The sequence below is a fragment of the Heptranchias perlo genome, chromosome 2 (genome assembly GCF_035084215.1).
Source record: "Heptranchias perlo isolate sHepPer1 chromosome 2, sHepPer1.hap1, whole genome shotgun sequence".
Classification (NCBI taxonomy): domain Eukaryota; kingdom Metazoa; phylum Chordata; class Chondrichthyes; order Hexanchiformes; family Hexanchidae; genus Heptranchias; species Heptranchias perlo.
The window spans coordinates 98,959,226-98,981,322 of NC_090326.1; the positions used below are offsets into that span (position 1 = coordinate 98,959,226).

Consider the following 22,097-nt stretch of genomic DNA (forward strand, 5'->3'; position numbering starts at 1 on the left):
CTTAGCTAAAATTCTCCAGTCCTGGCAACATCCTTGTAAATTTCCTCTGTACCCTCTCGAGTGCAATCACATCTTTCCTGAAATGTGGTGACCAGAATTGTACGCAGTACTCTAGCTGTGGCCTAACTAACATTTTATACAGTTCTAGCATAACCTCCCTACCCTTATATTCTATGTAAGGAGATGCACAACACCCGGTTATAGTCCAACAGCTTTATTTGAAATCACAAGCTTTCGGAGCTTTGCTCCTTCTTAAAGACTTCACCTGACGAAGGAGCAAAGCTCCGAAAGCTTGTGATTTCAAATAAAGCTGTTGGACTATAACCGGGTGTTGTGCAATTCCTTACATTTGTCCACCCCAGTCCATCACCGGCATCGCCACATCATGGCTTATATTCTATGCCTCGGCTAATAAAGAAAAGTATCTTAACCACCTTATCTAACTGTACTGCTACCTTCAGGGATCTGTGGTCGTGCATTCTGTTCCTCTACACCTCAGTATCCTCCCATTTACTATGTATTCCCTTGCCTTGTTTGCCCTCCCCAAATGCATTATCTCACACTTCTCCAGATTGAATTCCATTCTCCACTTTTCTGCCCACCTGATCAGTCCATTGATATCTTCCTGCAGTCTACAGCTTTCCTCCTCACCTATCAACCACAAGGCCAATTTTTGTATCATCAGCAAACTTGTTAATCATACACCCTACATTCAAGTCCTAATCAATATATACCACAAAAAGCAAGGGACCTGGTACTGAGCCCTGTGGAATCCTGATGGAAACAGCCTTCCAGTCACAAAAACACCCGTCAACCATTACCCTTTGCTTCCTGTCACCTGAGCCAATTTTGGATCCAACTTGCCACTTTCCCTTGGATCCCATGGGCTTTTACTTTTCTGACCAGTCTGCCATGTGGGACCTCGTCAAAAGCCTTGCTAAAATCCATGTAGACAACATCGACTCTCCTTGTTACCGCCTCAAAAAATTTAATCAAGTTAGTCAGGCACGACCTTCCTTTAACAAGTCCATGCTGACTGTCCTTGATTAACCCGTGCCTTTCTAAATGACTATTTATACTGTCCCTCAGAATTGATTCCAATAGTTTGCCTGCCTGAGGTTAGATTGACTGGCCTATAATTACTCAGTCTATCCCTTTCTCCCTTTTTAAACAACGGTACGACGTTAGCAGTCCTTCAATCCTCTGGCACTATGCCTGTAGCCAGGGAGGATTGGAAAATGATGGTCAGAGCCTCCACTATTTCCTCCCTTGCTTCTCTTAACAGCCTGGGATACATTTCATCTGGACCTGGTGATTTATCTACTTTCAAAGATGCTAAACCCCTTAATACTTGCTCTATCGCTATGTTTATCCCCTCCAATATTTCACACTCCTCCTCCTCAACTGTAATCTCTGAATCGTCCCCCTCTTTTGTGAAGACAAATGCAAAGTATTCATTAAGAACCGTACCCACATCTTCCGGCTCCTCACCTTTTTGGTTTCTAATAGGCCTTGCTTTTTCCTTAGTTATTCTCTTGCTCTTTATGTATTTATAAAACATCTTTGGGTTTTCCTTAATTTTACATGCCAGTATTTTTTCATGCCGTTTCTTGACTTTCCTAATTTCTTTTTTTAATTTCACCTCTAGGCTTTCTGCAGTATTGAGCTTTCGGTATCTGACATAAGCGTCCCTTTTTTGCCGTATCTTACCCTGAATGCTCCTTGTCATCCAGGGGGCTCTAGATTTGGCAGTCCCACCCTTTTTCTTTGTGGGAACGTGTTTGTTCTGAACCCTCACTATATCTCCCTTGAATGCCTCCCACCGCTTTGACACTAATTTACCTTCAAGTCGCTGTTTCCTGTCCACTTTTGCTAAATCACTTCTCAGCTTAGTAAAATTGGCCTTTCCCCAATTGAGAATTTTTACTCCTGTTCTATCTTTGTCCTTTTCCATAATTATTCTAAATCTAACTGAATTATGATCACTCCCACCAAAATGTTCTCCCACTGATACTCCTTCCACCTGTCCAGCTTCATTCCCTAAAACTAAGTCCAGGACTGCCCCCCCCCCCCCCCCTCCCCCGTTCTTGTTGGGCTTGCTACATACTAGCTAAAAAAGTTCTCCTGAATGCAATTTAAGAATTCTGCGCCCTCTATACCTTTTACACTGATTGTATCCCAGTTAATGATGTGTGAAACCCAACTATGTGCGGGGAGGGATACTGTTGTAGTATAATCCGCTAAAATGCACAGATGGCCAGCACCGGCCAGCACCGACCACAAGTAAACGTCCTGCTGTTTGTTTGGTCATGGCCACTTTACTAGTTGGGCATTGGCTTCCAAGGTCATCTGGAGCGAAGTGGAAGGAATCCCAACAGTGATGTGTCTTCCCAAGGGGGAACTAAAGGGATTCAAACACTATCATAACAGATTTAATTTCTGTTGTTATATCATGGTTATTGATATTTTTATGCTAACAGTGAAGTGAGTGGACTTCCCTGTAGGTACACATACAGTAAAGGATTTGTTAAATGTGTTGTCTATCTACATGGTGTATCAGAGATATCATCAAAATGGGTCAATTGTTTAAAAAAAGGAGTGGTTTTGCTAAGGGTTTATGGAAAATGTGTTTGTAATTGTTAATTGTGTCTCTTCTGTTCACTTTCTTTCTTTATTGCAGGATTCTCAGGAGAAGAATTGAGTTGGCTCCAAAACAGCAGCAGTAATCCTCATATAAGCGAATCCCAGTTTTCATCTGTCCGTCTTTATGTGACTGATCAAGACCAGTTTGTACACCATTGGGCCTTGACTGAGGTAACTCATTACACTTTGCAGTGACACTAATACTGAATGACAGCAGGCATAGCCTGGGCTTTATGGTATCCCTTGATATCAGCAAAGGATCTGTGGTTTAGATAGTACTTCGACCTTTTTGTCAAAGACATAAAACTTTATTTTACAGTCATTAAACCCGTAGAACTATATTCTTAACTGTTCATGTTCTTTGCAAGTTTTGAAGTAAATTATTTCATATGTATTAGGCAAAGATACTTTCTACACGGTTAAGAGTACAATCCCGAGCAGTACTTGATCTCACAGCTGAATAGAAAATCAAGTTGTTATCCAGTTAGAAGATAACAGTTCCTGGAACACTTGCATAAATTAATCGATCGCTTTTTTAAATTCTAAGATTGAATGCTGTGCACCTCCAAACAAAAATAATTGCATATGTAAATATCTTGGGCGTTGTCTGCAAAGCATGCCAACCTGCAAAGATGTGCAAGTGACCTGTCAATCCTGTGATTTAATTGTCTGGTTTACATGCAATTATAAAATTACAGAAATACACAGATCCCTAGATAGTTTTTTAATTTATGCTAGTCTTTGGATAAACATTCTACTGGCATAATAATGAATCTGTAAAATTGAAGGATTTTTACCTTGGTGTTGAAATTCTCAGTTGATACTCAAGGTGTTAGCAACCTCATATCCTGTTGTCAATTAACTATTCTAAACAGCTGGAAAAACTGCAATCTTTCAAGTTTTAATTAAAAATAAATTCATATTTTATACCAAACTCTTCCACTTTCCTGTGAAAATATAGTCATTGATGAGATGATGAAACATTTGGGAACCCGTGTGCAGCAACTTATGAGGTGAGTTTGTAAACACACTCTTTTACACACTGACTTCCCCAGCAGAAGCCAGGTGGTTCCTACAGGCTATGAAGGGAAATTGGAAGGAGAGTCCTCTCTGATGATTCCCCTATACCTCCTAGTAAGTGGTTGAAGAGTAGCATTGATGGAAGTTTCTAAACAGGTTAGTTACAGGAGGTGCATGACTCTTTTTTTATTTTATTCATTTATGGGATGTGGGCGTCATTGGCAAGGCCAGCATTTATTGCCCATCCCTAAATGCCTGTGAGAAGGTGGTGGTGAGCTGCTGCCTTGAATTGCTGCAGTCCGTGTGGTGAATGTACTTCCACAGTGCTATTAGGTAGTGAGTTCCAGAAATTTGACCCTCCGACGATGAAGGAATGGCGATATATTTCCAAATCCGAATAGTGTGTGACTTGGAGGGCAACGTGCAGGTGGTGGTGTTCCCATTTGCCTGCTGCCCTTGTCCTTCTAGATGGTAGAGGTCACGGGTTTGGGAGTTGTTGTTGAAGTCTTGGCAAGTTGCTGCAGTGCATCTTGTAGATATGGTACACACTGCAGTCAAGTGCGCCGGTGGTGGAGGGAGTGAATGTTTAAGGTGGTGGATGGGATGCCAATTAAGCGCACTGCTTTGTTCAGGATGGTGTCGAGCTTCTTGAGTGTTGTTGGAGCTGCACTCATCCAGGCAAGTGGAGAGTTTTCCGGCACACCCCGACTTGTGCCTTGTAGATGGTGGAAAGGCTTTGTGGAGTCAGGAGGTGAGTCACTTGCCGCAGAATACCCAGCCCATGACCTGCTCTTGTAGCCACAGTATTTATGTGACTGGTCCAGTTAAGTTTCTGGTCAGTGTTGACCCCCAGGATGTTGATGGTGGGGGATTCGGCGATGGTAATGCCGTTGAATGTCATGGGGAGGTGGTTGGACTCTCTCTTCTCTCTTGTTGGAGATGGTCATTACCTGGCACTTGTCTGGTGTGAATGTTACTTGCCACTTATGAGCCCAAGCCTGGATGTTGTCCAGGTGTAGCTGCATAGGGGCATGGACTGCTTCATTATCTGAGGAGTTGCGAATGGAACTAAACACTGTGCGATCATTAGCGAACAGTCCCACTTTTGACCTTATGATGGAGGGAAGGTCATTGATGAAGCAACTGAAGGTGATTGGGCCTAGGACACTGCCCTGAGGAAAGCTTCATTTACTTATCAGTAATTTGGACAGTAACAACAATAAATGTAATTTCTACCTTTGCATTATTTGACATTCTGTTCTTGGTACAATAGTGAAGATGCTTACTTCTGTTTTAGCTTTTAATTCAGGTATGAGGCAGTGGATAAGTCTATAACTAGCACGATAGATATATTTATGTATTTAATGGGAACCATATTTGTTTTCAGATTTATCTTGTTTTAATCCCTTTTTTGGTTTATAGGTTGATTTTGGTGGGTTTGGCCAATTACAGGTGCATCAGACAAAAACCCATTAATTTACGAGAAATCCAATTCTTAGTATTTAGATCTTTTCAAATTCTAGTCACTTGGTTGTAGTTCTGGTTTTCAAACATGCTTGACTGTATTTATCTCATATATGGGTCATGGTGCAATCCATGCAAATGTCGTGGCTGCTTGTCACAACATTGTAAAAATCCTAATAGATTGGTTAAATATATTGGCCCGGAATTTGCTCTGATCGGCAAACATAGAAAATAGGAGCAAGAGTAGGCCATTCGGGCCTGCTCCGCCATTCAAAATGATCATGGCTGATCGTCTGACTCAGTACCCAGTTCCCTCTTTTTTCCCCCATATCCCTTGATCCCTTTAGCATTAAGAAATATATCCATCTCCTTCTTGAATACATCTAATGACTTGGCCTCCACTGCCTTCTGTGGTAGAGAATTCCACAGGTTCACCACCCTCTGAGTGAAGAAATTTCTCCTAATCTCCGTTCTAAATGGCGTACCCTGTATCCTGTGACCCCTGGTTCTGGACTCCCCAGCCATCGGGAACATCCTCCATGCATCTAGTCTGTCTAGTCCTGTTAGAATTTTATGTTTCGATGAGGTCACCTCTCATTCTTCTAAACTTGAGTGGATATAGGCCTAGTCGACCCAATCTCTCCTCATATGTCAGTCCTGCCATCCCAGGAATCAGTCTGGTAAACCTTCATTGCACTCCCTCCATGGCAAGGACATCGTTCATCAGATAAGGAGACCAAAACTGCACACAATACTCCAGATGTGGTCTCACCAAGGCCCTGTATAACTGCAGTAAGACATCCCTGCTCCTGTACTCAAATCCTCTTGCAATGAAGGCCAACATACCATTTGCCATCCTAACTGCATGCTGCACCTGAATGCTCGCTTCCAGCGACTGGTGTACAAGGACACCCAGGTCTCGTTGCACCTCCCCTTTTCCCAATCTATCACCATTCAGATAATCTGCCTTTCTGTTTTTACAACCAAAGTGGATAACCTCACATTTATCCACATTATACTGCATCTGCCATGTTCTTGCCCACTCCCTGTTTTTTCTCTCCCTTTTTTAAACAGCGGGGTTACATTTGCCACCCTCCAATCTGTAGGAACTGTTCCAGAGTCTATAAAATTTTGGAAGATGATCACCAATGCATCCACTATTTCCAGGGCCACTTCCTTTAGTACTCTGGGATGTAGACTATCAGATTCTGGGGATTTGTCAGACTTTAGCCCCATTTATTTCCCTAGCACTTTTTTTTACTAATACTGGTTTCCTTCAGTTCCTCCCTCTCACTGGACCCTTGGTTCCCTAACATTTCCAGGAGGTTATTTGTGTCCTCCTTTGTGAAGACACAACCAAAGTATGTGTTTAATTGTTCTGCCATTTCTTTGTTCCCCGTTATAATTTCCCCCATTTCTGACTGTAAGGGACCTGCATTTGTCTTCACTAATCTTTTTCTCTTGGCATATTTATAGAAGCTTTTACAGTCAGTTTTTATGTTCCCTGCTAGTTTACTCTCATACTCTATTTTTCCCCTCTTAATCAATCTCTTTGTCCTCCTTTGCTGAATTCTGAACTGCTCCCAATCCTCAGGCTTGCCGCTTTTTCTGGCAATTTTATATGTCTCCTGTTTGGATCTAATACTATCCCTAATTTCTTTTGAGCCACCTTTCCTGTTTTATTTTTGCGCCAGACAGGGATGAATAATTGTTGTAATTCCTGCACACTTTCTTTAACTATTAGCCATTGCCTATCCACCGTCATCTCTTTTAGTAAAGTTCCCCAATCTATCATAGCCAACTCGCACCTCATACTTTCGTACGAATGGCACCCGCCACTCATTAGGTTTAAGCTTACCCACGAGCGATCCACGAGCTTTAGTGTGGGAGCTACCTCTAACAGTGAGCTGCAATAAGTGCAGTGTCCTCTCCTGGGCATTTGTGAGCAGGGAAAGGATCTCTGTCTCCTCAACTAATCAGATGGAAGCATCCTTGACAAGCCGTGCAGACGCAGAACCAGGAAGTGAAAGTTACAACAGTAAATTCAATGTAACATCAGTTGGAGAAGGCGAAATAAAGAGGGGGTAATAAATATTAGACCCCTATTCAAAAAAGGGGAGAGGGATAAACCCGGCAATTGAGAAGACTGTTTAAAAAAAGCATATGGGATACTGGGCTTTATTAATAGTACAAAAGCAGGGAAGTTATGCTAAATCTTTATAAAACACTGGTTAGGCCTCAGCTGGAGTATTGTGTTCAATTCTGGGCACCACACTATAAGAAGGACGTCAAGGCCTTAGAGAGATTGCATAAGAGATTTACTAGAATGATGCCAGGGATGAGGGACTTCAGTTATGTAGAGGGACTGGAGAAGTTGGGGTTGTTCTCCTTCGAACAGAGAAGGTTAAGGGGAAATTTGATAGAGGTGTGCAAATTCATTAACGGTTTTGATAGTGTAAATAAGGAGAAACTGTTTCCAGTGGCAGAAAGGTTGGTAACCAGAGGACACAGATTTAAGGTGATCGGCAAAAGAGCCAGAGGCGACATGAGGAAACATTTTCTTCCGCAGCACTTTGTAATGATCTGGAATGCACTGCCTGAAAGAGTGGTGGAACCAGGTTCAATAGTAACTTTCAAAAGGGAATTGGATAAATACTTGAAGGGAAAAAATTTACAGGGCTATGGGGAAAGAGCTGGGGAATGGGGCTAATTTCAAAGAGCCGGAACAGGCATGATTGGCCGAAAGGCCACCTCCTGTGCTGTACCTTCTACAATATAATGATAGTGATAACAGAGGCAAAGAAAAACTTTTTTAAAAATTAAATTAAAAAATTATTTTTAAAAAAATGTCCAACAACAATTAAAATCAGATGGAATGAGACTCCACATTTTTAAAAGTTCATTTTCAGTGCCAGAGAGGGTGTTTAGCCGTGATTAAGACTTACCACGTCATTAAAAGTTAGTTCAGACATAAAAAAACCCAGCATATCTTTTTCTGTGTAAGTTTGTTGCCCTCCTGCCCAGCAGGAAACAAACTATGTGCTGGTCTATTCATTTCACCTGCGAGCTGTCCTTCCCACGCAGATTTCGGATGAGCAGGACATCTGGTAGAGCAATTTCCGGATTTGTGTGTTTGACTACGAATGTGCACTTGCTGGAAGTTGCTCTTCCACTTGCCCTTAAATAACGGTGAGTGCTGTTTGGCTCTGTTATTTTTGGAGCAAATTCCAGGACACTGTATTTGTACCTCATACCAGTCGTGTGCATTACTAAAAATGTTGCATATGGCACACACTTCCTACCCTCAGTTGTTCTTTCCTGTAATATTTTATGTCAACATTTACAATGGAAACTGCCTACGTAAATATTTATAATGGGAAAACGTTTCTAAACATGCCTATATTTTAAAATAGGATCTCCATCTCCTCCTTTTAAGACCCTCCTGAAAACTCATATCTTTGACCAAGCTCATGGTCACCTCTCCCACTGCATACATATAGTGGGCAAACCCCGCTCCATGCGATGGCTGGTATAACATGGTACAGTATTCCCGGATAAGAATGAGATTAGATGATCAAGACTGTCAATTTAAAGATTCTGTAAAGCTGCATCTTATGAAAGAAAGTGGTGAGAAATGCTGTTCGATTAATAATGTGTGAATGGGCTTGTAGTGAATACTTAGAACTGCCAAAAATGTTGCATTTTATCCGACAATTCAATTGGTGCGTTACACATCTAGAAAGAATCTCTGGTTCCGTTTCACTCACTCTTTCAATTAATTCGATTCTTTTTCGAACAAGGAAGTGTTTGCCAATCGTGTTTTTATTGATTGTTTGGTTTCTTTCTCTATTTTCAGTCTGAGGAACATACCCGCCTGTCTCTGTTCCTAGGGCCCCTCAATGATTCTTAACAGTTGCGGTTGCACACACACAGCCCATCCCCAGTAAAAGCAGGTTTTGGTTTAATTAAATTTGGAACTTAGGATAATTTGTTGATGAAGATCCCACACAGGATATTACAGGTCACTGGAGTAACGGAGTTAACTTCATCCTAGAACCATCACGAACAGGAAATGGGTAGTAAGGAGGACCAGGCATGTAGTGCAGGAGTCCCCTAAGTGCATCTCGCTCTCTAACCAGTGGTGAGGGAGAGGGTTCCTCTGCGGAGTGCAGCCAGAGCTAAGTCCACAGCACCATGGGTGGCTCAGCTGTACTGGGGGAGGAGAAAGGTCAGGAGAGCAATAGTGATAGGGGATTCTATAGTTAGGGGAATAGACTGGCGTTTCTGCGGCCGCAGACGTGATTCCAGGATGGTATGTTGCCTCCCTGGTGTCAGGGTCAAGGATGTCACTGAGCGGCTGCAGAACAGTCTACGGGTTGCGGGGGGGTGGGGGGTGCACAGCCAGAGGTCATGGTCCCTATCAGTACCAACAACAGGTAGAAAGAGGGATGAGGTCCTGCAGGCAGATTTTAAGGAGCTAGGAAAGAGATTAGGAAGCAGGACCTCAAAGATAGTCATCTCCGGATTACTCCTGGTGCCAATCGCTGGAGGATAGAGTAGATGAATGTGTGGCTGGAGAGTTGGTGCAAGAGGGAGGGCTTTAGATTCCTGTGTCATTGGGACCAGTTCTGGGGAAGCTGAGACCTGTACAGGCCGGGTTGCACCTCAACGAAGGTTGGACCAATGTCTTCGCGGGGAGGTTCGCTAGTGCTGTGGGGGGGGTTAAACTAATTTAGCAGGGGGATGGGCACCAGGATGTAGCATTGGAAAGGAGAAACAAGGGGCATAAAGGAATGGGAGAGAAAGATAGCACTAGAGCAAGTAATAGTACAGTATTAGGTGGGATCAGACTAAGAGAGAGTACAAGAAAGTCTAAGACTGGTTTGCAGTGCATGTGTGTAAACACAAAAAGCGTGGTAAACAAGGTTGGTGGGCTGCAGGTGCAAATTGCCACATGGGAATACGATGTCATGGCGATAGTGGTGACCTGACTCAAAAAAGGATATGATTGGGTACTAGAGCCTCACTAGATACAGGGGAGGTACCTGAGGACTGGAAGACTGCAAACGTAGTACCATTGTTTAAAAAGGGTACAAGGGAAAGGCCGAACAATTATAGGCCGGTCAGTCTTATCTTGGTGGTGGGCAAACTATTCGAATCAATACTGAGAGATAGGATAAACTGTCACTTGGAAAGGCATGGTTTAATCAGGGATAGTCAGCATGGATTTGTTCAGGGAAGGTCATGCCGTACAAATCTGATTGAATTCTTTGAGGAAGTGACAAGAAGGATTGATGCGGGTAGTGCAGTGGATGTTGTCTACATGGATTTTAGTAAGGCATTTGACAAGGTCCCACATGGCAGACTGGTCAGAAAGGTAAAGGCACATGGGATACAGGGAAATGTGGCAAATTGGATCCAAAATTGGCTAAGTAACAGGAAACAAAGGGTAAAAGTTGATGGATGTCTTTGCGAATGGAAATCTGTTTCCAGTGGTGTGCCACAGGGCTCAATGTTGGATCCCTTGCTGTTTGTGGTATATATTAATGATTTGGACTTGAATGTAGGGGGCATGATTGGCAAATTTGCAGACGACACAAAAATTGGCCGTTTAGTTGATAGTGAAGAGGATAGCTGTAGACTCCAAGAAGATATCAATGGGTTGGTGGAGTGGGCGGAAAAGTGGCAAATGGAGTTCAACCCGGAGAAGTGTGAGGTAATGCACTTAGGGAGGGCAAACAGTAAAAGGGAATACGCAGTAAACGGGAATATATTGAGAGGGGTAGAGGAAGTGAGAGACCTTGGAGTGCATGTGCACAGGTCCCTGAAGGTGGCAGTACAGGTAGACAAGGTTGTGAAGAAGGCATACGGAATGCTCTCCGTTATTAGCCGAGGAATAAAATACAAAAGCAGGGATGTAATGATGGAACTGTATAAAACGCTGGTAAGGCCACAGCTGGAGTATTGTGCGCAGTTCTGGTCACCACATTACAGGAAGGTTGCAATTGCTCTGGAGAGGGTGCAGAGAAGATTTACAAGAATGTTGCCAGGGCTTGAAAATTGCAGCTATGAGGAGAAATTGCATAGGCTGGGGTTGTTTTCTTTGGAGCAGAGGAGGCTGAGGGGTGACTTGATTGAGGTGTACAAAATTATGAGGGGGCCCAGATAGAGTAGACAGGAAGTACCTGTTTCCCTAGCGGAGAGTTCAAGAACTAGCGGACATAGATTTAAGTTGATTGGCGGAAGGATTAGAGGGGGCATGAGGAAAAACTTTTTTACCCAGAGGGTGATGGGTGTATGGAAATCACTGCCCGAATTGGCAGGGACCCTCAACTCTTTTTAAAAGTACCTGGACCTGCACCTAAAGTGCTGTAAGCTGCAGGGCTACGGACCAGGTACTGGAAGGTGGGATTAGAATGGGCACCTGGTTGTTCTTCGAGCCGGTGCTGTATCTTTTCTATGGTTCTATAGATATTCCTGGATACAAGGTGTTCAGAAAAGATAGGGAAAGAAAGAAAGGTGGCAGTATTGATTAAGGAGAATATTGCAGTACTGGAGAGAGAGGATGTCCTGGAGGGGTCAAGGACAGAATGTATTTGGTTAGAGTTACGAAATAAGAGGTGCCATTACACTACTGGGTGTATTCTATAGGCCACCAACTCATGGGAAGGATATAGAGGATCAAATTTGCAGGGAAATTACAGAGAGGTGCAAAAGCTATAGAGTAGTCATAACTGGGGACTTCAACTATTCTAATATAGACCGGGATAACAATAATATAAGGGGCCAAGAGGGGGAAGAATTTTTGAAATGTGTTCAGGATAACTTTCTTGACCAGTACGTTTCCGGCCCAATGAGGAATGTGGCATTGCTGAATTTAGTTCTCGGGAATGAGCCGGCCAAATGGAGCAAGTGTCAGTGGGGGAGCATTTAGGGAGCAGCGATCATGATATCATAAGGTTTAGAATAGCTATGGAAAAGGACAGGGGCCATCTAAAGTAAAGATACTCAATTGGAGGAGGGCCAATTTCAGTGGGATGAGAACAGATCTGGCTTAGGTAAATTGGAATCAAAGATTGGCAGGCAAAACTGTAATTGAACAGTGGGCGGCCTTTAAAGAGGAGATGGTTCGGGTACAGTCTAGGCACATTCCCATGAGGCAGAAAGGGAGGGCAACTAAAGCCAGAGCTCCATGGATGACAAAAAAGATAGTGAGTAAGATGAAACGAAAGAAAGGGTCATATGACCGATGTTAGGTTGATAACACAAGTGAGAACCAGGCAGAAAATAGAAAGTTCAGAGGGGAAGTGAAAAAGGAAATGAGGGGCAAAGAGAATAGACTGGCGACCAACATAAAAGGGAATCCAAATGTCTTCTACAGGCATGTGAACAGTAAAAGGGTAGTAAGAGGAGGGGTTCGGCTGATTAGGGCCCATAACGGAGATTTACTCATGGAGGCAGAGGGGATGGCCAAAGTACTAAATGAGTACTTTGCATCAGCCTTTACCAAGGAAGAAGATGCTGCCAGTGTCTCAGTAAAGGAAGATATAGTTGAGATACTGGATGGGCTAAAAATTGATAGAGGAGGTACTAGAAAGGCTAGCTGTATTTAAATTAGATAAGTCACCCGGTCCGGATGGGATGCATCCTAGGTTGCTGAGGGAAGTAAGGGTAGAAATTGCGGAGGTACTGGCCATAATCTTCCAAACATCCGTGGATACGGGAATGGTGCCAGAGACTGGAGAATTGCAAATGTTACACCCTTTGTTCAAAAAAGGGTGTGAGGTTAAACCCAGCAACTATCGGCCAGTCAGTTTAACCTCAGTGGTAGGGAAACTTTTAGAAACGATAATCCGGGACAGAATTAACAGTCACTTGGACAAGTGTGGATTGATTAGGGAAAGCCAGCATGGATTTGTTAAAGGCAAATCGTGTTTAACTAACCTGATAGAGTTTTTTGATGAGGTAATAGAGAGGGTAGATGAGGGCAATGCTGTTGATATCTATAAGGAGTTTCAAAAGGTGTTTGATAAAGTGCTGCATGGTAGGCTTGTCATCAAGATTGAAGCCCATGGAATAAAGGGGGCAGTAGCAACATGGATACAGAATTGGCTAAGGGACAGGTAACAGAGAGTAGTGGTAACCTCTTGTTTTTTGGACTGGAGGGAGGTGTACAGTGGTGTTTCCCAGGTGCTGGGACCCACTGCTTTTCTTGATATATATTAATGACTTGGAGTTGGGTGTACAGGGCACAATTTCAAAATTTGCAGATGACACAAAACTTGGAAGGGTAGTAAACAGTGAGGAGGATAGTGATAGACTTCAAGAGGATATAGACAGGCTGGTGGCATGGGCGGACAAGTGGCAGATGAAATTTAACGCAGAAAAATCCGAAGTGATACATTTTGGTTGGAAGAACGAGGAGAGGCAATATAAAGTAGAGGGCACAACTCTAAAAGGGGTACAGGAACTGAGAGATCTGGGGGTATATGTGCATAAATCGTCGAAGGTGGCAGGGCAGATTGAGAAAGCGGTTACAAAAGCATACGGGATCCTGGGCTTTATACATCAAGGCATAGAGTACAAAAGTATGGAAGTCATGATGAATCTTTATAAAACACTGGTTCGGCCACAACTGGAGTATTGTGCCCAGTTCTGGGCACCACACTTCAGGAAAGATGTGAAGGCCTTAGAGAGGGTGCAGAAGAGATTTATTAGAATGATTCTACGGATGAGGGACTTAAGTTACATGGATAGACTGGAGAAGCTGGGGTGGTTCTCCTTGGAATAGAGAAGATTAAGAGGAGATTTGATAGCGGTATTCAAAATCATGAAGGGTCTAGACAGAGTACATGGAGAGAAACTGTTCTCATTGATGGAAGGGTCAAGAATCAGAGGACATAGATTTAAGGGATTGGCAAAAGAACCAAAGGTGATGTGAGGAAAAACTTTTTTACACATTGAGTGGTTAGGATCTGGAATGCACTGCCCGAGGAGGTGGTGGAGGCAGATTCAATCCTTGCCTTCAAAAGGGAACTGGACAAGTACTTGAGAGGAAAGAAATTGCAGGGCTATGGGGGTAGGGAGAGGGAGTGGGACTAGCTGGATTGCTCTTGCATAGAGCCGGTGTGGACTCGATGGGCCGAATGGCCTCCTCCCATGCTGTAACCTTTCTATGATTCTATAATGTGCAGGGCTTTGGCTGATCTCAAGAAGCACACCCTTATGAAAGTGACTCGATAACATCATGCAAGCTGTTAAATTGTTTTGCTAGCCAAATGTAGATGCCTTTGATCCAGGGGCCAAGACAACAATTCAAGGCATTTGTTGTTCATGACCCTGAAAACTTGTGTAATTCACAAGAATATAACGAGAATGTTATAGATCAAGACTGAGGTGCGAATTGTGAGTTAGCACAGCTGTTTCCGCCCGAAATAAACAGAGCACTTAAGACGCTATAACCAGTAACTTTGAAATTGACATTATTGCAAGTGGGTAATGGTTATCACTTTTTGGCCAATATAAGTGACTGACTGACTGTTTTAAACGTTGACATTTTAAGGGGTGAGGACTGTAATATCATTTTTGGCATTCATTTTTTGATTAAATCTCTGAAGAGCTTTGAGATGCTTTTCTATGTTGAAGTTACAAAATGAATGGTTGTTAGAGCTGTCATTGTTATAGTTGTAGTGGCAGTAGGAGTAGCAATAGTGTTAATGCCAGACTCTGGATTCCCCCACTGCTTCAAAACCTCTTACCCAGAGCCGCTCTTCCCAGATTTCCCACACCCTGTCCCACTTGCAGATCCCAGGATCCTCTCTCCATGTTCACAAATCTCCAGAACCATCCCAATGCTGCTTGATTCCAGAACTATCCCAATGCTCCCAGACACTCAGAGCTCTCCCAAATACCCTTGGATCCCAGGATCCTTGATCACAGATCCCAAGACCTGCCCCAGTCAGACCCACCTCCTCCAGTGTTCAGGGACTCTCCTCAAAATATTGTTACACCCAGACTATCTTACCAAATGCTGATAAGTTAGTGTTCTTGGTAATACTACTTGACAACACCCTGTTCTTAGAAAAACTCTAACTCACCCAAGAGACCTAGTATATTATTGGATCTTGTAATTGGGATGCATTTTCTGTCCTCAAACCTTGCTACTTAGGTCATGATTTTGAGCCATGCTATTTATATGAACATTTAACATTGAAACTGTCAGTGTAAACATGTATAATGAGAGTCCTAATGTAAACCTTCCTATGTATATATTCACTTGTCACGTTGTAGTTGCAGGCTTCAGCTACTAAGTGGTGCTGTGGTGCAAGATTCAGCTATCTGCCAACTCAGGCAACCATTTTGTTTTTCATTTGATGTGAAGATAAGTTTGCTTTTTAAAAATTCAATCCATCTCCTTTAATTTAAAATTTTGAATATATTTTTCACCTTCTTGCCGCTAGCTCTGTGCCTTTTGCCAATCGTTGGCCCTTCTAAGTTAGTAGTTTTTGTCCTTTTTTGAGAGCAAGTTATCTGCTGCTAGGCCTTCCACCAATGCTATTTTACAACCAGCCACACAGATGTGTAAAAGCAGTCCATGACGACTGTTTGCCCCCCCCCCCTTTTCTTGCAGGCAGTTACAGAACATTTAGGCAACAACATGTTGTAAATTTTTTTAAAAATGTTTATCCAGAATTTTTTCCTAAGTTGGCCTACGGTTTTTATCTTTTTGCTTCTCCAAGGAGATTCCGTGATTGCAGGGGGGATTGTCGGTGGTGTGTGTAAATTATGTCATGCTGGTATGGGACATGCTCGATGAACCAGCTGATCTTTTCTTGTCCTTTTTTGTATGTTAAGTGTGGAAGTTCAGATTTTAATAAATTAGCAACAGTGGCTTCATTTTGATTCTAGTGGTTCCCCAAAATATATCCACTAACTTCCCGGCTTCAAACACTATCGTGAAGTTCATCAAATTGTATTTAAATTGTGCTATAGAAAAATCATTGAATAGAGCAAGTTTCCATTTTGTAATGTTTGTTAAATTGGAAAAATGAGGAAGCAGCGTTCAGTTGATTTGGCATATACATATGATCGAATGCTTCAGATTACATTGGCTGCTATTTTCCATTATAGTTGATTATCACATTGTCTTCCTTGCGGGGATTACTCGTATGAAGCCATTAATAATTTCTTATAGCTTATAGGAGGAAAGTGGAAAATCAGTTTCCATTGCATCCAAGCTCAAAATGTAAAATGCTTCAGTAAAACTGTCACATTCTCCTGTAATTAAATTGCACTGTCAGTGTTAAATACAACAGCATCAAACAGACATGAACAGCTTAGCTGGGCAAATGTGATAAATCCTGTAGTTGTGAATAATTTCTTTCCTGCTGAGCCTTGGGGCTTTTCCACCTTACGAGAAATAGAAAACCTTGGAAACATTTGGAGTCTTGAAGCTTTACGTGCCAAATTCTTAAAATGGAATCTTTTCAGGTGGTGAGTTTTGCTGTAGGGAAATGTGCATGGTTTGGAAAAAAAAATCTCCTACCTCATTGCTGTAGCGATGAAATTAAATCCCACCTGAATGTACAAATGTTTGCTGCACATTGGGATTATGAAAGGAATCTGCAAAATCTGCTTTTGAATCGGCTCCACCCCCCCCAAATGGAGGAGCTAAACACTGTTTTAGCTTCTGGCATAGCAGCTGTGACTGCTGCCATAGATATCCTTGAGTGCCAAAGTGGAGAGTGCCAACTGTTGAGGCTTCAGGGGTCTGAATAGTACCATTTGGTCTGGATTGCCACTGATTATTGCCCAAGCACAGTAGCCTGGTAGGTGTGTGCCTGCATGATGCTGTCTCTCAGGAGAGTACCATATATGTGCACTTTCTCTGGTCCCATCAGATGCTTGCACATGTGGCAGAAAGTGGCTAGGAGCAGGCTGTCTTTGCAGCAATAGTGGAGACATGGCCTCCATTGCCATGAGACAAGGGCCATCTCAGTCCCTACTGCCAGCCATTGACATGAGCACCAAGGAGAAGTAGGGAACTAGATTTCAAAGGACACAGTTTAGAGCACCAAGGGGAAACATAGTGAAAATAAACAGTGGGACATCTGTGGATTAAAGAATTGTTTGCACTGATGAAATGTGCTGATTGATTTGTGGTGACGCAGTAGAAGACCTTCGAAAAAGAGTTGCAAAGTGTATCCGAACTGTTAGTGTTGGTAGTTGTGCAAAAGAGAGGAATGTCAGTATAAGAATGATTGGATGTATGTTCAAAAGGAGAAACCATAACGGCAATGGGCACTGCAATTATTTAGCTGAAGTTGTCCCTATGAGCTCTACAGATATCTGGAAGCTAGCAGTAGGTTCTCCTGTGTGATCTCTTTTTCAGTCACTGCTTCGGCTGCCTGTTGGACTTTATCACTTTCCTCTTCCTGCCCAAGGACATTAATTGGCAGTGGCGTAGGACCTCAGTGATGTACTGTCTTTTACTGCCGCAAGCAATGCAGCGACTATGGTAGAGATGGGCTCCAGGTCCACGTTGACACAACTCCATTATTGCCTCAAGAGGGAAGCTCAGCCTTCAGCATTGCTGAGTCATAATGTTCAGATATGGCTGTCAGGGTCTGTATACACAGAGACGTGGGTACCTGTCCAGTTCCATCTCCATAACATCGCCTATCTCCACTCCTGCCTCAGTTGCTGCTGAAACCCTCATCCATGCCTTCGTTACCTCTAGGCTGGACTAATCCAATGCTCTCCTGGCCAGCCTCCCATCTTGCACCCTCCATAAAGTTGAGCTGATCCAAAACTCTGATGCCCTAACTTGCACCAAGTCCTGTTCAACCATCACCCCTGTTCTCACTCTCCTACATTGGCTCCTGGTCTGGCAACACCTTGATTTTAAAATTCTCATCCTTATTTTCAAATCCCTCCATGGTCTCACCCCTCCCAATCTCTGCAGCCTCCTCCAGCCCTACACCCCTCCGAGATCGCTGTGCTCCTCCTGTTCTTGGCTCTTGCACGTACCCGATTTTAATCACTCCATCATTGGCGGCCATAACTTCAGCTTCCTAGGTCCTAAGCTCTGGAATACCCTCCCTAAACCTCTCCTCTCTACTCCTTAAAACCTACCTCTTTGGCCAAGCTTTTGGTCACCTGTCTTAATATCTCCTTATGTGGCTCGGTGTCAAGTTTTGTTTGATAACGCTCCTGTGAAGCATCTTGGGACGTTTCACTACATTAAAGGCACTATATAAATGCAAGTTGTTGTACCTGTGGGTGGGCGCCTGAAACTGCCTGTGTTGCCTCATCAGTCTGGTATCCCTGCGTAGTTCCTCTGATTCTCCTCTTCAGAAAAGGGTCACAGTCACGCTGAACCTATCAGCAAGGGTGAGATGGTAAAAACCCTTTTAAAACAAGTCTTTAGCATCCAACAAGGAAGCAACTTCTTAAGGTGGTGTTTAACTCTACTTTTGCCTGTGGGTAGCTTCCCAGCAACCTCAGATGCTTTTTTATATTGGTGTTCATTTTGGACGATGGGCCACTGGCATTGAGGGGGAGAAACATAATGTTCAACATTAAAGGGAGATTTAAATATTCTTAGCATATTTCAGTGTGCGCAGCAGGCACCCCCATTGTGCTCTGAGAAAAGTTGCAACGGCCATTTTTATGAGCAGTGAACATAGTAACAGGAGTAGGCCATTTAGCCCCTCGAGCCTGTTCCGCCATTCAATGAGATCTCGGTTGATCTGAGACCTAACTCCATATACTCGCCTTAGCCCCATATCCCTTAATATTTTTGGTTAACGAAAATCTATCAATCTCTGATTTTAAAATTAACAATTGAGCTAGCATCAGCTGTTGGCAGAAGAGAGTTCCAAACTTCCACCACCCTTTGCGTGTAGAAGTGTTTCCTAACTTCACTCCTGAAAGCCCTGACTCTAATTTTTCGGCAATGTCCCCTAGTTTTAGACTTTCCAACCAGCTGAAATAGTTTCTCTCTATCTACCCAATCAATTCCCCTTAATATCTTGAAAACTTTGATCAAATTACCCCTCAATCTTCTAAATTCCAGGGAATATAATCTTAGTTTGTGTAATCTCTCCTCGGAACTTAACTCTTGGAGTCCAGGTATCATTTTAGTAAATCTACGCTGCAATCCTTTCAAGACCAATATAACCTTCCAAAGGTGTGGTGCCCATAACTGAACACAGTGCTCCAGGTCTGGTCTAACCAGGCCTCTGTATATCTGTAGCATAACTTCTACCCCCTTGTATTCTAGTCCTCTAGTTATAAAGGCCAGCATTCCATTAGCCTTTTTGATTATTTTCTGTACCTGTCCGTAACATTTTATTGATCTATGTACATGGACCCCTAAGTCTCTTTGGACCCTCCACTGTTTCGAGCTTTTCACCATTTAGAAAGTACTCTGACCTAGCCTTTTTAGGTCCAAAGTGGATGACCTCACATTTGCTTACATTGAAATCCATTTGCCACAGTTTTGCCCATTCACTTAATCTATTAATATCTCTGTAATTTTATGCTTCTATCTACACTGCTTACAATGCTGTCTATCTTTGTGTCATCGGCAAACTTGGATATGTAGCGCTCTATCCCATCATCTAAGTTGTTAATAGATACAGTGAATAGTTGAGTACTCAACACCGATCCCTGTTGGGACACCATTAGTCACATCCTGCGAATTTGAGTACCTGCCCTTTATCCCTACTCTCTGTCTCCAGCTGCTCAGCCAATTTCCTAACCAGGTCAATAATTTGTCCTCAAGTCCATGATCTTCAACTTTAGCTAACAGTCTCTTATGAGGGACTTTATTGAATGCCTTCTGGAAGTTCATATAAACAATATCCATTCCCCTGTCCATTACTTTATTTACCTCTTCAAAAATTCAATCAGGTTCATCAGGTGCTTCACCACTGTGCCTCCCCAAACCATTTTCTTCTTCCAGCTGTCCCAAATCTGTCTGAAAATGGGCAGTAAACAGCCCTTGGAGCTAAAGTGGAAGCTTTCTTTCATTACACAATTTGGAGGACTGGGGAGACGAGTCGTGAAGGAGCAAAAGGATTTAAGTATCCATGTACAGAGATCACTAAAAACTAGTGCACAGGTACAAATAGTAATTTAAAAGGCTAATGGAATGTTGGGCATTATCTCGAGGGTTGGAATATAATGGGGAAGAAGTGATGCTTCAGCCGTACAGAGCCTTGGTCAGAATCCATCTGGAGCACTGCATTCAGGGCACCAATCCTCAAGAAAGATATATTAGCCTTGGAAGGTGTACAGTGCAGATTCATTGGAATGATACCAGGGCTTAAAGGGGTGAATTGAGGACAGGTTGCATAACTTGGCTTGTGTTCCCTTTAGTTTAGAAGGTTGAGAGCTGATCTAATAAAGTTGTTTAAAATGATAAAGGCAGCATTCGATAGGGTAGTTACAGAGAAACTAATTCCTCTGGTGGGGGAATCCAGAACAAGGGGGCATAATCTTAAAATTAGAGCTAGGCTATTTAGGAGTGAAATCATGAAACATTTTTTCACACAATGGGTAGTGGAAATCTGGAACTCTTGCCCCCAAATGGTTGTGGATGCTGGGTCAATTAAAATTTTCAAGACTGAGATTGATAGATCTTTGTTGGGTAAGGGTATTAAGGGATATGGAACAAAGGTGGGTAAATGAAGTTGAGGTGCAGTTCTGCCATGATCTAATGCCTTGGCAACGGGCAGTTGCAAAGACTGTCTGTAATCACCATGTATTGTTCTGTGATTTATAAATGCGTAGGCTTCAAGGAGTTCCTGACATTTACCTGAGGAAGGAGGAACCCTCCGAAAGCTTGTAAATTTCAAATAAAATCGTTGGCCTATAACTTGGTGTTGTAAAATTGTTTACAATGACCTAATTGAATAGTGGAGAAGGCTCAAGGGGCTGAATGGACTGCTCATGTTTCTATGTTCCTATGTCTATGGGACCAGGCCAGGACAATTGACTTGGAAGTTAGGATACAGGGGCTTTTCTATAAGTTGCACGCTGTCAGAATATTAGCTGTTTATTAATATGGTATGCCATAGCCCCATCATTGTGCCATTGATCAGGGATGATCAACAGCCCAGACTTGACACCTGGACTGATTTCTAGGGAGCATTCCCTTACTCTTTAGTTCTGGCGGGAGATACGAATTCTGTGCATGTACTGCAAATTGGCATCATCCACATACATCTCATTCATTCAAAGTTTCTGTCACTTAGCAGACTATGTAAGAAATATGTTTGACAAAGGGTATTTAATCCCCTTGTGTAATTATTCTGTGTTAATTTTAAATATTGTACTTTCAGTATCTTTGTCACTTCTCACTGCTTCTATGTATTTGACGTCTAAAATAACTCATTAATTTTAGCCTGTATGGATTAAAAGTGTCAGGAGAAAGCTATGGGCATCTTATGTGATTTCCAATGGTTGATACTGCAATTGGGGAATAATTGTTAACCCTTGGCCTGTACAAATAAAGTTGCAAAATCCTCTGCCTTATTGAAACTACCTTTTTGACCGGAACACGGCAAAAATGTTGGGAGCCTGAGCTGTAACAGAGTGATTCCCGACGCATTACGACACACACTGGATATTGTATATGAACCATTGTGGTAAACAGCCTTGTTATGTTGCTGTTGACCACACCACTTGAGTCTCAATGCAGACAGTGTAGCTGAATTGGTGTGAAATCCAGCAGTCATACTATAATTTTCATGCCAAATTTATGCTGCATGTAAATTCTGTGTGTGAATTGTAGTGCAATAAGGGTACAAGTTCATAAGCTTTTTCTTGTTCCTCATTTGTGATCCTCTGAGTATGATGAAGCAGTAAATATGTATTTTTATTATGTCACATTGGCAATTTTGTGGATGACTTCTCCATGCACATCTATTCAAGTCTCTCCAGTTTATTTTCTACCTTTCTCT

The 22,097-nt window shown here is 42.7% G+C and overlaps 1 protein-coding gene across 2 annotated transcripts in view; it reads left to right on the top strand.

The window, feature by feature from the left end:
- tex10 (testis expressed 10) overlaps positions 1–22,097 on the top strand; it is a 139,019-nt gene that overhangs the window by 78,518 nt on the left and 38,404 nt on the right. For both annotated transcript variants that reach the window (XM_068004919.1, XM_068004927.1), the window contains exon 11: positions 2,681–2,814. In XM_068004919.1, coding sequence (XP_067861020.1) covers positions 2,681–2,814 — 134 coding nt within the window. The remainder of the gene's footprint in view (positions 1–2,680; positions 2,815–22,097) is intronic.